Source organism: Natrix helvetica, assembly GCF_964273705.1.
Source record: "Natrix helvetica genome assembly, chromosome: Z".
Classification (NCBI taxonomy): domain Eukaryota; kingdom Metazoa; phylum Chordata; class Lepidosauria; order Squamata; family Natricidae; genus Natrix; species Natrix helvetica.
In genome coordinates, this window is record NC_138554.1 from 44,649,134 (window position 1) to 44,665,150 (window position 16,017).

At 39.8% G+C, this 16,017-nt stretch overlaps 1 protein-coding gene across 7 annotated transcripts in view; it reads left to right on the forward strand.

Moving 5' to 3' along the window:
- MLLT6 (MLLT6, PHD finger containing) overlaps positions 1-16,017 on the forward strand; it is a 127,242-nt gene that overhangs the window by 45,186 nt on the left and 66,039 nt on the right. For 6 of the 7 annotated variants that reach the window (XR_014173577.1, XM_081932872.1, XM_081932868.1 and 3 more), the window contains exon 8: positions 10,781-10,882. Coding sequence is in view for 6 of the 7 variants with exons in the window: in XM_081932872.1 (XP_081788998.1) it covers positions 10,781-10,882 (102 nt within the window). In the remaining variant the exon portion in view is untranslated. Of the gene's footprint in view, positions 1-9,170; positions 9,239-10,780; positions 10,883-16,017 lie in introns of those variants that run through there. The other variant, XM_081932873.1, reaches the window with a different exon arrangement.

Consider the following 16,017-nt stretch of genomic DNA (forward strand, 5'->3'; position numbering starts at 1 on the left):
GAGCAAATAATAGCATCTGCTCTCACCACTGTCATCCTCCCTCCTTCCCTCAAAACAATTGAAATTAAAGTTTCCAAGTAAGTGGATATAATTTACTGGCATGACTTGGTTCCTTTTTGTAAAATTAATATTTATCTGGAACAATATTAGGACCAATTTCCATGCCTTTGCAACAGAGATTGGGGGTTCATGTTTTATCTTGTCAACATGCTTAATCCATTTTAGAAGTCAAACTCATATGTCTAAAAACAGACTACACTTGAATGTTGCTTCTGCAAAATGTGGAACATTTTCTCGTCATTAGAAACTGTGCTGTTTGTCGGTAGATAGTCTGTCCAATTTCCTTGCAATGCAGGGTTTGGTGCTCTCCTAAAGTCATCTGCTGCCAGGGAAAGCAATGGAAACTGGAAAGGAAAAAGAGAGACAAGAGGAAACTTGGCTTGGTAAATATAGTAATGGAACAAAGTATTTAATATGACACCAGACAAAAACAAAGCAGAAGGATGAGTTGGATGGTAGGCAATTTTTTTGGGGGGGCGGGGGGGAATAGACCACATCTGATAAGCTACAGAAGGGCTATATTTACATTAACTTAGAAGGAAAGAAGAGGAGAGTAAAAGCAGTGTCTAGGTATTTGCATTTTATTCTTCCTGAACTATCTCTTGTCCTTTCATCCCTCTATTGCAAAAATGGAGAGGACAATTTGATGATGCACAAAAAGAAGGACAAAAAAGATAGGGTGGACCATTGGATTGTAGAAGGACTCACTGATATTTTATCTTTTATTTCAGGGGTGTCAAACTCATGTTGTCATGTGACATATCATGACTTTTTCCCCTTCGTTAAACCAGGTGTGGTCATGGCCAGTGCTTTAAGCATCTGGCCCCTGGGCTGTGAGTTTGACATCCCTATTCTATTTCAACAGAAAATAGAAAAATATGTGTCCAATGTCCTGATTATATTCCCATAGCAACAATCCAATCAAATGGGATCATATCGAGGCATACCTTATGTATCTCTGATGGTGTCTTTAGGGTCCTGAAAGGATCTGCCATTGCTACATACCCTTGCATATACTACTGTCCTTGACTGGATTACCATATAAACAATGTTTTGCTTAAACATGATTTACTAAAAACTACTACAGGTAGTCCTCGATTTATACCAGCTCATTTAATGACCATTCAAAGTTGCAGTGGCACTGAATAAAGTGACATAGGACTATTTTTCACACTTACGGCCATTGGAGTATCCCCATGGTCACATGAACAGTGTTCAGATGCTTGGCAACTGGTTCATATTTATGACAGTTGCAGGTCATGTGATCAGCTTTTGCGACCTTTAGACAAAGTTAATGGGGAATGTGGATGCTCTTAACCGTGATCCTAAACTTAACAAATGCAATGATTCACTTTTAACAACTGTGGTGAGGAATCCGTAAAATAGAGCAAAACTCACTTAACAAATGTTTCACTTAGCAACATAAATTTGGGGTTCAGTTATGGTCATAACCTGATGACTACCTGTACTGATTGGATTTGCAAAACATACTTGGTTTATTTAGAAGCTACGATGGCTGGGTTCACACAACACTGTAAAGCTAAACCATTCCCTTGGTGCTGGGAATTGAAATGTGGATATCAGTTCTCAGAATTCACAGTATGTCATGTAGACTGGGGATTCTACATAACATGACCAGGTAGACCTAAGCTTTGTGTCTTATCTTCAGCAACAACGCATCCTATTTTCAGGGTACAGATAATTCTCATTTAATGATGCTAATCAGGACTGGCAACTCAGTTGCTAACTGATGTGTGTTCCATAAGCGAGGCATCAATCACTGCAACAGACTTAAGCTTTCACTTCTCACTACAGTTGTTAAATGAGATATCATGTGATTGCAGCTTGTGATTTTACAGTTTCTCCATTGATTCTATTCATCAGGAGCCAGCTGTGAAGCATGCTAAATGGCGATCATGCAAGGACCAGTCATAAAAGTTACTTTATCAGCACTATCATAACTTCAAATGGTTGCTAAACAGGACAATCGTTAAGCAACAATTACCTGTACTGAACAGGCTATTGCATTTGCAATAAATTATTAATACTACTACTATTACTATTACTACTACTACTACTACTATTACTAAATGTATTTGCTGCCCATCTTACTATTTGAGGCAACTCTGGTGTGTCCATCATGTTTTTGTTTCCCTTTCCAATGGTGTCTCATCTGAACAAACAATTGATGAGCCAGTAAGAGACCTTCTCTACAAGTATAGACAGCAGCCCTTTCTGCAAAACAACATATGCATCAATTAAATTCACCCTCCCCCCCCCACATTTTTGGCAAGTCAAACAATTGTAAAAAAGAATACCGAATCTAGTGCAGCATTCCTTTCTTACTATGTTTATGAGTAACTGATAGTCCATATCCGAGCTTCTCTGATATGGGAAATAAAATATGCTTTAATTCCAAGCAGCATCCAAGTTTTCATTTGGCTTAACTAATCATTTGTTTTTCCTACTATATTGCTTATACATTAATTGAAGTATTGGCCAAGGCAATACTATCAGCAGCTGGACCAACTTCTGTCACTTTGAAAATACAGAGGTTTTGAAGTTAATCTGATTTTTTAAAAAACCTAAAAGTATAAAAAGTACAAAAAGCTATTTCTGACATCTGAAAGAGTGAACAGAAATAGGCTCATCTTTTAAAAATAGTTTTTAGATGTTATCTTTTTTTTATTCTGCAATATCAGACAGAATTAAACTGGTTAAAATGTTCACTATTGTGGTTTTTCTTGCTACATCTTGAAAGTACACTAGAAAGTTATTTTTACATTTCATCCTTGTTTTCCAGAATCAGTAAACCTCAGCAAAATAGAGAATATGTTCACAATCTGCAACTAGAGATTCGGGGATTAAAGATACAAACTTGACACCAAATTAGCATATGAAGGAAGAGAGTTCCAAACTAGCTTTCTTTCTGAATTTCCAATTTTCTTCAAAAATGTTGTGCTAGGATTTTAATTTTAATAGCATTTATTTTGTTTTGTGGGGTATTAAATCATGTGAGCCATCTTCATTGGATCCTCTATTCATACATTTCCTGTTTCACTGAGATCACAGTGTGGGTGGGTGGGTGGGTGGGTGTGTTTTATCAAAAACTATGTATCTCTTTGAAAGCCAATTTGGTGTAATGGTTAGGCACTAGGCTAGAACCAGTTCTTATCTTGCCTTAGGCACAAAACCAGCTTGCTGATTCTGGGCCAGTCACCTTCTCTCAACTCTAAAAAGGAATCAGTGGCAACATTGCACCCACTCAATTGAGCAACTAGACCAGTCTGACCATCAAAAACTTGCCTTAATTTAAAAAAAAATTACCTGCCAGTAGAGAAAAGAAGTTAGCCTAACAGACACAGAAAAACATTCACACCAAATGTGATTAGTGAAACTAAGCAGCTCACACCTATGGATCTTAAAAACCAGGTAGAATCCATAGGAAGTGCTTTACATTTAAAATGGCAATTTAAAGCTGATTGTCCATTCTTTGTATTGCATTACACTTGGATACAGTAGCTAAACAAGCTACACATTGGCTTCAGTGAAATTTATGCTGTGAATAACTATTTATTTTGCACAGACTTTAAATAACCAGTGGGTTCAATGCATAGGGTATGATAGCCCATCTGTTTTGAACCAAATTATTGGTGTAGCATGCTGAACAAGAAAATAACCTCTAAATTTGGAAGTTCTTTGTCCAGGTATTATCTACACTGTGAACTCCTGGTTGGACTAAGGCAGTGATGGCGAACCTATGGCACATGTGCCAGTGGTGGCACGCGGAGCCATTTGTCAGGGCATGCGAGGCACTGCCTGTAAGCTGGCCAGCGCGCATGCGCGAGCTGGCCAGCTGAGTTCACCCTTTTTAAAAGCCATTTTTCGCCCTCCCCAGACTCCAGAGGCTTTATAGGAGCCTGGAGAGGGTGAAAAGAGCCTCCCCGCCCCCCCTGAGGCCCTCCGGAGGCTTCATGAGCTTCTGTGAAGCCTCCGGAGCGCAAAAAAAAAGGCCCTATGGGCAAACCGGAAATTCAGGAACGGACTTCCGGTTTGCTCAGAGGGTCGTTTTGACTGCTCCAGAGGCTTCAGGGAAGTCTCCTGAAGCCTTCAGAACGCTTAAAACGACCCTCCGAGCAAACCGGTTTGCTCGGAGGGTCATTTTGAGCGCTCTGAAGGCATCAGGGAAGCCTCCTGACTGTCCCCGAAGCCTCAGGAGGGCATCCGGGGGGGCGGGGGAGGCTGTTTTCGGCTTCCCCAGGCTCCTATAAAGCCTCTGGAGCCTGGGGAGGGCGAAAAAAGCATGTAAAAGTGGGGGGGTCACACCTGTAGTGCGTGCATGCACACTGGTGGGTCACGCATTGCCTTATGGGTGCGGCACGCCCGCACACGACCCCCCTGCGCTCCCCCCACTTATGGCACGCAAGCCAAAAAAGGTTTGCCATCGCTGGTCTAAGGCAACCCTCATTTTCCTAGATCTAAAAGGCCTACTATATAAGGTTGCTGTAAGGTTTACAAAAAGTTAGAATCATTTTTCTTTAGGGTCCCTTATCTATGCCAAAGAGAGACACAGTGGCTCAGTGGCTAAGACGCTGAGCTTGTCAATCAGAAAGGTTGGCAGTCGGTGGTTCGAATCCCTAGCACTGTGTGAGCTCCCGTTACTTGTCCCACCTTCTGCCAACCTAGCAGTTCGAAAGCATGTAAAAATGTAAGTAGAAAAGTAGGAACCACCTTTGGTGCGAAGGTAATAGTGTGTACCCCTTTGGCGTTCAGTCATGCCGGTCACATGACCATGGAGACATCTTTGGACAGCACTGGCTCTTCGGCTTTGAAACAGAGATGAGCACTGCCCCCTACAGTTGGGAACGACTAGCACATATGTGCGCGGGGAACCTTTACCTTTTATGTGTGCCAAGAAAACTGATTTATGATTTGTGACTGAGCAGAATTGAAAGTTTAATTTCAGATAGTGTGATGGAGGGTTAAAAAAAAGGAGGGATATTTTTGCACATACTAAGAGTTTCTACCATCTTTGACATTATCCCTGTGTTCCAAAATAATATTTAGCATTGACTCTTAGTTAAAATGCTGCCCTGCATGTGATTCAGAGGTGCTCAGTTTGCCCCCCTCCTTGGGCAACCTTCACCCACCCCTCCACACACTTTTTTTTCCTGGCTAGGCTATCATGTTTCACCAAAGCTGAGGGTGAGGGAGCCTGCATTCAGATAAAGGCTTGTCCTTGTTTGCAGGAGAGGAAGGGCAGCCCATCAGGCAGGGCACACCAATATATCTGATTGCCCAGCGCTGTCTGCTTTTCCTTCAGTGCCCAGACTTACAGGAAGAGTTGGGGACGGAAGGTGGGAGTAAGCCCTCGCTGGCATCTGAAGAGCTCCTATTTCACTCACCCTGACGTTGGAGATCTACAAGTTAGTATGTGCAATGTGGGCACCGCCTTCCTGTGCTCAGATGAGAGCTCCCTTTCCTCCTCCCCGTCCTTGCTTTACTTTTTTTTCTTCTTCTTCTCATTTAACTATCGGCCTTTTTCTGTGCTTGCTCCAATGCCACCCAACCCCCAGCTGCTTGAAACTCCCAGCACTGAGTGTTTAAAAAAAAAGAGACTGAGACACAGAGAGAGATACTTCTTGTTGGTGAACTTTGGGCAGTGAGATGAACTTGGCAGCCCCAGGGCGATTTGCAAATCCAGGCATTCCCAGGGCAATTTCTGCTGCAAAGGAGTGTGAAGCGTCGGGAAGGTAGGGGTGGCCTTTTATTTAGACACACGAAGCATGGCAGCACCCCTTCCTCCACTCAGATTTTCTAACTAACGATAATACGTGTTGGGGGAGGGGGAGGGGGGAGGGAGAGAAGTTTAGCATAAAGCAGGCAGATACGGAAACAAAGCTTATATGGGTACCTGGGTGTCTGCAGTGCATTCTGAAGGGAAGTGAAAGTTCTCGAGGAAGGGTAAACAGGTACTTGAGAGCCAAAAGGGAAAACGTGAGGTGGGGAATACTGCTGGGTATATCAGAATGGCTGAGTGGATTTTTCAGTTTTATTCTAAGATACTGCCACTAACATTCAAAGTGAAAAGTCCAGGAGTATTTTTGTACCTAGAGAGAAGAAATCCATACTTTAAGCATGTCTGTACGTGATAGTTTACATGACTTCACCTTTCATGCTCTATTTGTCATTTAAGGAGAATTTAATATTGGCAAGAACTTTATAGATGTGGGCCATGTGTATAATAATGATATACAGCAGTGATATCCTTAATATTACCATGCTTCCCCCCCCCCATTTTCTCTGCCTCTGGATAGGCCACACCCCCTAAAAAGCTAGTTCGTGTTATATATGCAGTGGAGTACCCCAAGGCTGTGTTTTAGGCCCAGTACTCTTCAACATCTTCATCAATGATTTGGATGAGGGAATAAATGGGGAACTCATCAAATTTGCAGATGACACCAAGCTGGCAGGGATAGCCAACATTCCAGAAGATAGGCTTAAGATACAGAAGGATCTCGACAAACTTGAACATTGGGCACTGTCTAATAAAATGAAATTCAATGATGAAAAGAGTAAGGTTCTACATTTAGGCAAGAAAAACAAAATGCACAGGTACAGTATAGGTGGTACCTTGCTCAACAGTAGTAACTGTGAAAGGGATCTTGGAGTCCTAGTGGACAACCATTTAAATATGAGCCAGCAGTGTGCAGCAGCTGCCAAAAAAGCCAACACAGTTCTAGGCTGCATCAACAGAGGGATAGAATCAAGATCACGTGAAGTGTTAATACCACTTTATAATGCCTTGGTAAGGCCACACTTGGAATACTGCATTCAGTTTTGGTCGCCACGATATAGAAAAGATATGGAGACTCTAGAAAGAGTGCAGAGAAGAGCAACAAAGATGATTAGGGGACTGGAGACTAAAACATATGAAGAACGGTTGCAGGAACTGGATATGTTTAGTTTAATGAAAAGAAGGACTAGGGGAGACATGATATCTCAGGGGTTGCCACAAAGAAGAGGGAGTCAAACTATTCTCCAAGGCACAAGGTAGAACAAGAAGCAATGGGTGGAAACTAATCAAGGAGAGAAGCAACTTAGAACTGAGGAGAAATTTCCTGACAGTTAGAACAATTAATCAGTGGAACAGGTTGCCTCCAGAAGTTGTGAATGCCCCAACACTGGAAGTCTTTAAGAAGATGTTGGATAGCCATTTGTCTGGAACGGTATAGGGTTTCCTGCCTAGGCAGGAGGTTGGACTAGAAGATCTCCAAGGTCCCTTCCAACTCTACTATTGTATTGTATTGTATATATTTTTTGCATATCTATGGTAGCAATAGCACTTAGATTTATATGCCACTTTACAGTGCTTTACAGCCCTCTCTAAGCACTTTACAATGTCAGCATATTGCCCCAAACAATTTGGATCCTCAATTTGGGATAATTGATCTATGTTAAACTAGGAGATTAAAACTGCATCTGTTTAAAAGGACATTAGGACCAATGTTGATGAGTATCTTTTAAAGCTAAGCTGAAAACCTCAAAGTAGCAAAAAGAGAGTGAAGCTAGGATATTTTATGTTAATATGAATTATAAATGAAGAACATTAACTTAAAAATGGCTGGTAGTCTTTTGTGGATATAAACAAATCTAATTTGATGTGGCAGGTTTATGAATATTTACTGGGACCAATGTCTACTGAATGTGGTAACAATCCAATGCATAGATACGAACTCTGTATGGTTATCTGGAAATACTGGGAACTAGATATATAACTATATTGTTTATAAAATAACTCTTTTTTCCCCCTTTTAAATTTTTATTGAATTTAAAAACCTGTGGGACCAAGCACCTCCTTGGTACCTGCCAGGTTTTTGCCTTGCTTGCTGTTGATCACTTGTTCCTTTTATCTCCTTTTTGATTCTGCAAAGGAAATGCCAATTTCCAACATACATTTATTTCCTGCATATCTCTACTCATCTACATATGCACATATGCATTATTAAAAAATAAAAACAGTAAGAGCTACAATCTATGCTTTATTTTGAAATCTGTCTGTGTTCTAAAGTGAAAGTAGAAGCCAAAATAAGCTTCTAGGATAACAGGAGCCATCATGAGAGGTTAGAGGAAGGCACTGAACAGGCAACCATTTTGTTGGGGGACTACAGCTTGTCCTCAAAATGTCAGATCTCATCTCTAATGCAAATGTCATTATCTCAGGGGTAAGTTTTCAGAAGTAGGTCCAGGTGGAACAGACTAAGGGGTGGCGTAGGTCACTATCGTCAAAGCCTCCTCTTCCAGAAAAGAGCACAACTGGCACAAAACTTCCATCCATCTGTCCAGCAGTAACTGTATGTCTAATGCAACCTCCTTGCTTCTTGCTTCTTCAATGGCAATGTGATTCCATCAAAAGACCCTAGAGCCGTGATGGCAAACCTATGGCATGTGTGCCAGAGGTGGCATACAGAGCCCTCTCTGTGGGCATGCGCACTGTTACCAGCTGTTCTTCTGGTTTTCCAGTGTGCTCGCCAGCTGGTCTTCGTGGGGCCTGGAGCGCCAGAAAACGCCGCAAAAATGGCCCAGAAAATGGCCTGGAAAATGACCTGAAAATGCCCCAAAGCAGGCCATTTTTCGATATTTGTGGGCCAAAGATGGCCCCCCAAAAATAGGCATATGCACGCTGGCCGGCTGGCCTTTGGGTGAGCACGTTCTGGTTTGGGCACTCGGTGCCAAAAAGGTTCACCATCACTGCCCTAGAGGAGCAGAGAAAGAGCCAGTTAATTTCAGGATAAACTCAGCTTTGCTGGGATTGAATGTGAGCATTTCCCCCCTGTCCAAATATTTACAGCTACTAGGTTTTGGATCAGGACTTCCAGCTACAACATTGTTATGTCCCAATGTGGAAATAAATATCATCTCAAACTAACAAATGACTGCTTCCACAGCTTCATTTAAATGTTAAATAGAAGAGTAGCACCTTCCAGTGGAGAAGCCTTTAGACCATTCAGACTCTCATCCTCCTCCATCATCTATTCAGGAAAAGAGCAGAAAACATGGGCTGAAGTTCCTACCCTGCAGGCAGCCCAGAAGAATAACATGACTGATGTTCATGTCGAATGCTCCTGGGAAATCCAAGAGGACCAAGATGCTTTTCGTCCAACCAGATAACTTTCAGGTCATCTACTAGTGCAAGAATGTAGTTTCATAACTGAACAGTGACTAAATAATAAGCTCTCAGGCACAGGGTTTCAACATAATTTGCTATCTGTTCTTTCTTAATGCGTGGCCTAAGCTCTACTACTGAGCATTTTCCAAAAATAAAAATTAACAATGAATCATCAAGGAATTGACGTATTATAGAAATTGAAATTCACAGCAGCAAATCCTTATTTTAATCAGGGCACAGTGAGAAGGAAAACTGAAAGTCTTGCACATGGGAAAAGAAAATAATAATAATTGCTGATCCCCAAAGGCAAATTGGCTGTCTCACAAATGTAATTTGTCCAAACCTTATTTGGAAGTATCCTAAAGTTTTACAAGGAGAATTAGCCCTTTCACACAGACTGGCATGGACAGGCAACTTTACCAAGTAGTTTAACCAATTAATTTGCTGGAACCTCAGCAGGTTTAAGAGTATTGTCTGGTTTATTTATTTATTTTGCAAATTGCATTGCCCGAAGGAAATTTTGGGTGTAATTTAATTAAGGCTAAAAAAAAAAAAAAGTCACATCTGTAATCCCTCAAGTGGCAAAGGGATTTGAGCATCTTTTTGCTCATCTTTTTTGAACCTAACATGGGTTTGGGTTTTCTGACAGTAAAGCAAACTGTTTTTTTTTTTCTTTTGGCAAATTTTCTTTTTATTTAAATATTTTTATTATACAGTTTTCTTCATTTTATATCACAGTTTCAGCTTTGAAACAAAACTATACCAATTTATATCCACAATTCTTTTACATTTATATATACTATTATGTATACATTATATAGTTATTCTAGATATTTTTTTTACATTTTACATTTTTGTAACATTGTTATATATTATTATATATAATAAATATTCTTCGTCTTTCATTATATTTACACTTATGTCTAATTTATAATTCATTAATCTTGTTTCATTATTAGTTTTCTAATCTATTTGCAAATTTTCTTTTGGCAAACACTCAAGAGCAGGGGTGTCAAACCTGATTTCATTGAGGGCCGCCTCAGGGTTGTGTTTTACCTCGGGGGCTGGGGTGGGCGTGGCCAGCTTGACATCACTCGTGTCAGGGGCATCCTCCAAGAGCTCTGCCAGCAAAAACAGGCTCCTAAGCTCCATTTTCAGCTGTGACAGCCTCCTGCCACCCTCTGCCAGCAAAAATGAAGAGCTCTGTTTTTGCTGGCAGAGGGCGGCGGGAGGCTGTCGCACCTGAAAACAGCCTAGGAGAGCTGCATGCGGCCCTCCTAAGCTCCATTTTCACTGGCATCGGCACTGCAGACTGGTCCTTTGATGTTTGTAGGGCAGCCCCTTGGGCCAGATCTAAGCACTTCATGGGCCAGTTCCGACCCCAAGCCTTGAATTTGACACGCCTGCTCTGAGTGAAGACAAGGCTGTAATGGATGGCAAAGGAGAAAAACTACACCCTTCTGCCTGTATCAGCTTTCCCTCACTTGTACTTTTTCACCTGTTGCTAGAAAAGGCAAATACTTTAGCTATGTTTTTGATCTTCTTTTACAGAGTCGAAAAGACAAAGAAAGGCCTAAACAGAAGCACAAGAAGCATTCAGAAATTGAAGCCACAGATCTCACACTGTCTTCCACACCCATAGTTACTGAGAAGGTAATAAGAAATACGATATTTATAACAGAGGTCTGAGTTGTTGTTGTTGTTGTTTTCAGTGACAGGCAGTCTGCGTCATTCCAGACTGTTCAGGTATCTTCATGCAGTAGCTGATGTTGGATGTGCATTCAGTTTTCCCCAAAACACAGGTTTTTTTCATTTGTCTAAAATGGACTATTTTTCATAGCTCCAAAGATGAATTTATAAATGATGAAACATGGAAATGAGCACTAATCACTTACGTCATTATACTGTAGGGTTCCCCATAGCTATTAAAAATATAGTGCAGCAAGCAAGCACATGTTGATTTTTTAAAATTCTGATTTTCCACACTGGAGAATTCACTCTTGTTTAAATTTAAATGCAGAATGAGAATTTTATATACAGCCTTTTTGAGAGTTCTTTTAAGAACAGAAGAAAGATAAGAGAGAGGGGGGGTGGGGGGGAAGAGGAAGAAAATCATACTACACATCAATTTGTTTCCGCTTCTTAATTGCTTACATTTTCCCTACCCTCCACTTCCTCACTGCCTGGCACACTCCAAGTCACAAGAATTCCATTTTGCAGCTGTTGGCTGCTAATGATACAATCACTAAGCTGAGCCCTCCAGTGATTTTAGAAGCATGTCCTAACTCGTTCGTGAAGCACATGTGCCAGTTCAAGCCTCCTGTAGCATTAATAACTTAATGGCAGAGCTTTACTTTCTCTTTGTCTTTTTCTGTCTACTTGTAAACCAGGAGGGAAATGCAGTCTCTGTTTGCTAGGATTGAATCCAGATTACGTCTCTATATCAGTCGTGGCCATTATCAGGCAAACCAAGGACATTCAAAACCTTTAGGAGAAATTTCATTTCTACATCTTTTTTTTTTTTTTTCAAAAAAGGATTGGCAAGAAATGTTTATGTGTAAAAACTCATTTTTCAGTCTGCATCTTTGTCCTGCCATTCTGGTATTTAATCTGAGACAGCTATTTTGACCTAAAGCATAATGTGGAAGTAATGTATTTTGGGGGTTATTTAGGCCAGAAATAGGTAATAGGTTTGAAAAGAATACAGTAGAAGGTGGTTCTGAGAAGTGTTGCTTTCCATTATCAATGGAGTCTCTTTTGTCCTGTTGTCACCTCAGGCCAAATGGCAGGGTTTGGAAGTTATGCAAAACCCACACAACCTATTTACAAGGGTTGTGTATGCTACAAGCAACAATCCTTCTCAAACTACCTATCTGTTTCTTGAGTGTTAAGCTTGCAAACTCATTTTGACTTGAAAACAACAGCATCCATTGCAGATTGCCATAATAGGCTTTGAAATAGCAAGGTGTGCTGTATGTAAAAACATCGCCCAAAATGCCATAATTCTGTACCTGTATTCATCATCTGATACAGGTTAAGTACAGATTTTACAACCATAATTGGACCCAAAATTTCCCTGTCTAAGTAAGACAGTTGCTAAGTGAGTTTTGTCCTATTTTATTACCTTTCTTGCCATAGTTGTTTAGTGAATCTCTGCAGTTGTTAAGTTAGTAATGGGGTTGTTAAGTGAATCTAGTTTCCCCATTGACTTTGCTTGTCAATGGGTCGCAAAAGGGGATCACATGACCTTGGGACACTGCAGCAATCACAAATACATGCCAAGCATCTGAAGTTTGATCACATGATTAAAGATGCTGCTGTGGTTGTAATTGTGAAAAATTGTAAGCCTCTTTTCAGTGCGGTTGTAACTTTGAATGGTCACTAAACAAATGGTTGTAAGTTAAGTACTACCTATAAGAATCCCTTGTTTGCTCTCTTCAATAGACACTCTTGCTTGGAAATACTTCTTTGGTTCTGGGCTGGGCAATATCATAAGCAGAACACTTTTAGAAGTTCTAAGCAGTTGGTTGTTTCAATGTACGCCTACTTTACAACAAGGTTTCTCCTGTTAATTTGAATTATAGGAGATGGTTTGTTTCAAAGAGTTAATTTGCCATCCTTATTTGGGTTGGAAGGGCTACGTGATGTAGTCACAGGATGCCCACGAAGGCTTGAAGAAAAGTTATGATTTAAATCTTAAAGAAAAGATTGAGAATCACTGCTGTAGAGAAAATACGCTCTAACCAAAGCATACTTTTAAGAATGAATAGCAAATCTAATATAATGGTACAAAATTTCAGGTCCTATACTGAAATACTTAAGCCATTTTTGATGATACTATATATTACATTGCTTACTTCAAAATATGGTGAGGAGTCCTTCCTACATCTAGGGCTTCTGTTATTTTATTCCCAAATTCTGCTACAAGAAATCTGAAAAAAATTCACTGGCGCCCTGAGGTATTAGCTTGATTTTTCAATCAGATAAAAAGCAAGATATTTTTTGCCCTACAGCAAAGGGTTATTTTTAAATTCCTTGCAACACAAGTTTATAATGGATCTTTAAAAAGGAGCGCTGAGGCTTCCAAGTGAAAAGTTAGGATATTTGCCAAATAAGACAATAAAATCATTCAGAAACGAGAGAACATAATCTATGAAACTGGCAAACTGTTCTCTCCTTTCATTTGAATATCATCTTACTAGATGACTGCACAAGACAAACCCTCCTGCAGACTTGTACTTTTTCCTTGGTTTTAGTTCCAAGTAGATCTGCTAATAGATGTTTTCTTTCTTTTTAAATTGATGGTGGGTGTACTTGGACTTGGAGAGATGAATTTATAAAATGGCTGCTATGCATGCCCAGTCATAAAATAAAACATGGAATGGGACATGGAGTCTGTAAAATGTACAAGGAAAGATTTAGCTGAATTAATAATGCCAATCCCATATCTGTTGCTTGGTCTACACCTCAAGATTTTACTGCTGTCCCTCAACTGAAGCAGCCCATTGTTGAGAAAAGCTATTAAGCCAGCATTTCCCCATTGTGGTAACCTCCAGATGCATTGTACTACATTTCTTATCCCTGGCTAGCATGTTGTCAATCCTTTGAGGTAGGACAGACTAGGAAACTGACTCTACAGGTTTGATTGGAGCTATATTTGTAGGCTATACTAACAATGCCTTGAAAGCCTGCCATTGTTTTCCCTGCCCTCCCTCCTATATCCCTTGAATTACGGCAGAACCAGTCTGAGTTTCTTCTGAATATCATTTGCTTGTTTGTTTATGAAGCATATTTGTGTACCTTTTGTCATAACCTTCTCTATATTGCTTTTCCAAGGGCATTATTCTGGCTCTGTGTGCATGGGGTAGACAGAATTCTTGTTCTACCCCTTTGGGGTGCACTCATTCATATTACATTTTTCTTCCCAGATTTTCAGATGGCTTCCCACACCATTTTGGAAATGTGTTATTCCCAAGGCAGATGTTTCTGGCTAGCCCATTGTTCTGAAACAGGGGTGTCAAACTCAATTTCATTGATTAACTTATAGAAAGAATTCCTCAATTTTTGAGTGTATGGCTGATTTAGGTGGTAGTTTTAGTCTAGGACTGGCTCTGTGGCATTTCTTTCTTTTGGCTCATCCTACCAGGGAGGTTATTTCATGCAGCCCATAATTTCTTGTTCTTCCTCTCTACTCTCTCTGCTGCCTTTCTGTGAACTTTCTTCCAGCCAGTGAGCTAGCAGTTATTTGGAAAATTAACATAACCTTCTTTGTTGTCATATAAATGGCAATTAATGGGCAAATGAGCACATATAGGTTGGACTTAATCAACAACCATCTTGTTCCCTTAGCCTACGAATTTATTAGACATCTTACATTGAGGGTTATGTACACTGGCCATATTTTCATGGAAAAAACAAAGAGCAACCTGAAAAAAGTCTGCAAGTAGTTCATACGCCTAAACATTTTAATTGTTCATATTTATGATTTTGCTTTACAAAGGAACATGCAAAAGAAAAACTTAAGAAAAACTACAAAAACATAATATAAATATCTAAAATTAAATAATATACGTAGATTTATTTTTAAAAGGCAATCCGTTTCCATGTTTTTCAAAGGAATGTGAAAGACTGCATTAAATGGTATCATTTGTATGGCTAAAGTTAAATGATCAAAATAAAGAACAAAGGTGAGTTTTGGAAAAATAAATCTAAAGGACAGTTTTGTAAAATGAAGGGCTGTCCTTTGCAATAAAGGACTTGTGATCACTTGTGGTTTATGGGCTCACTTATCAGGATCAGCAGCAAAGTTTCTGCTGGAAGCTATACGCTAACATTTTCTACAGAATTTGTTTTCTGGTTCTGAAGCCTCATCTCTGTTTGTATAATTTTTGAAATCCACAAACACACAAACTGGAATGTCATCAGTGGAGCCTACTCACTCTCGCTTATTATATACATAAACTATTTTACCTCAGGAATCCTGCTGCTACTCTTGTTTGAATAATTCCTGGGAAACTGCCATCTGCCTTAGTTAAACCAGCTTAAATTAATTGGATTTAACCCAATCTGATTTTTGCCGGTTGGTTTAATTTGATTCTGTTGCCAGAATGTTTGCCCAAAAGAGGCCCAGTCAGATCTTTTATTTTTCTTTTCCAGCTTGAAAAAACATTTGATGGGCATGAATTAAAACTATATTTTTATAAATATTAAGCGGATAGCTACACCAAAGAGCAATAGATTGACATCTATAGTAACACCACTATATTTTTTTATGGTTTAGGCTTAGTAACATTTCCTAGCTTAAAGTAATGCAAAATTGTAAATAATCTGGAAATAAAATTTTCACTGATTTTATTTACCATGATTGCTGGCACAAAGACTATTGCAGACAAATGATTATATCTAACAGAAAATAATATATATATATATTTCCCTGGCTTCCCTGGCTATTTCTCTGGCTCAGCTGATAAAGGAGGAGAGCCTGTGGCTTAGTGGCTAAGACTCCTGCCTAATATGTAATACAGCCCAGGTTCAAATCCCAGTAAGGGTATGGCTAGCTGATGAGAGCTAAATAGCTCTCTAAACTAGGTTGCTTCCTTGCAGACATTACCTTGAGTGGTTCTGCAAGCAAATAACCAAATTGCTTGCTTGCAGAACCCCAAGGACTTCACAATTGATCAAACATACAGTGGATATTAAAATAGAGGGTGACTGCCTAGTACCCACCGTAAATTATTAACAACCTGCTTAGACAGTGGGCAGAGTTTTTAAGGATTATAATTTTTTAA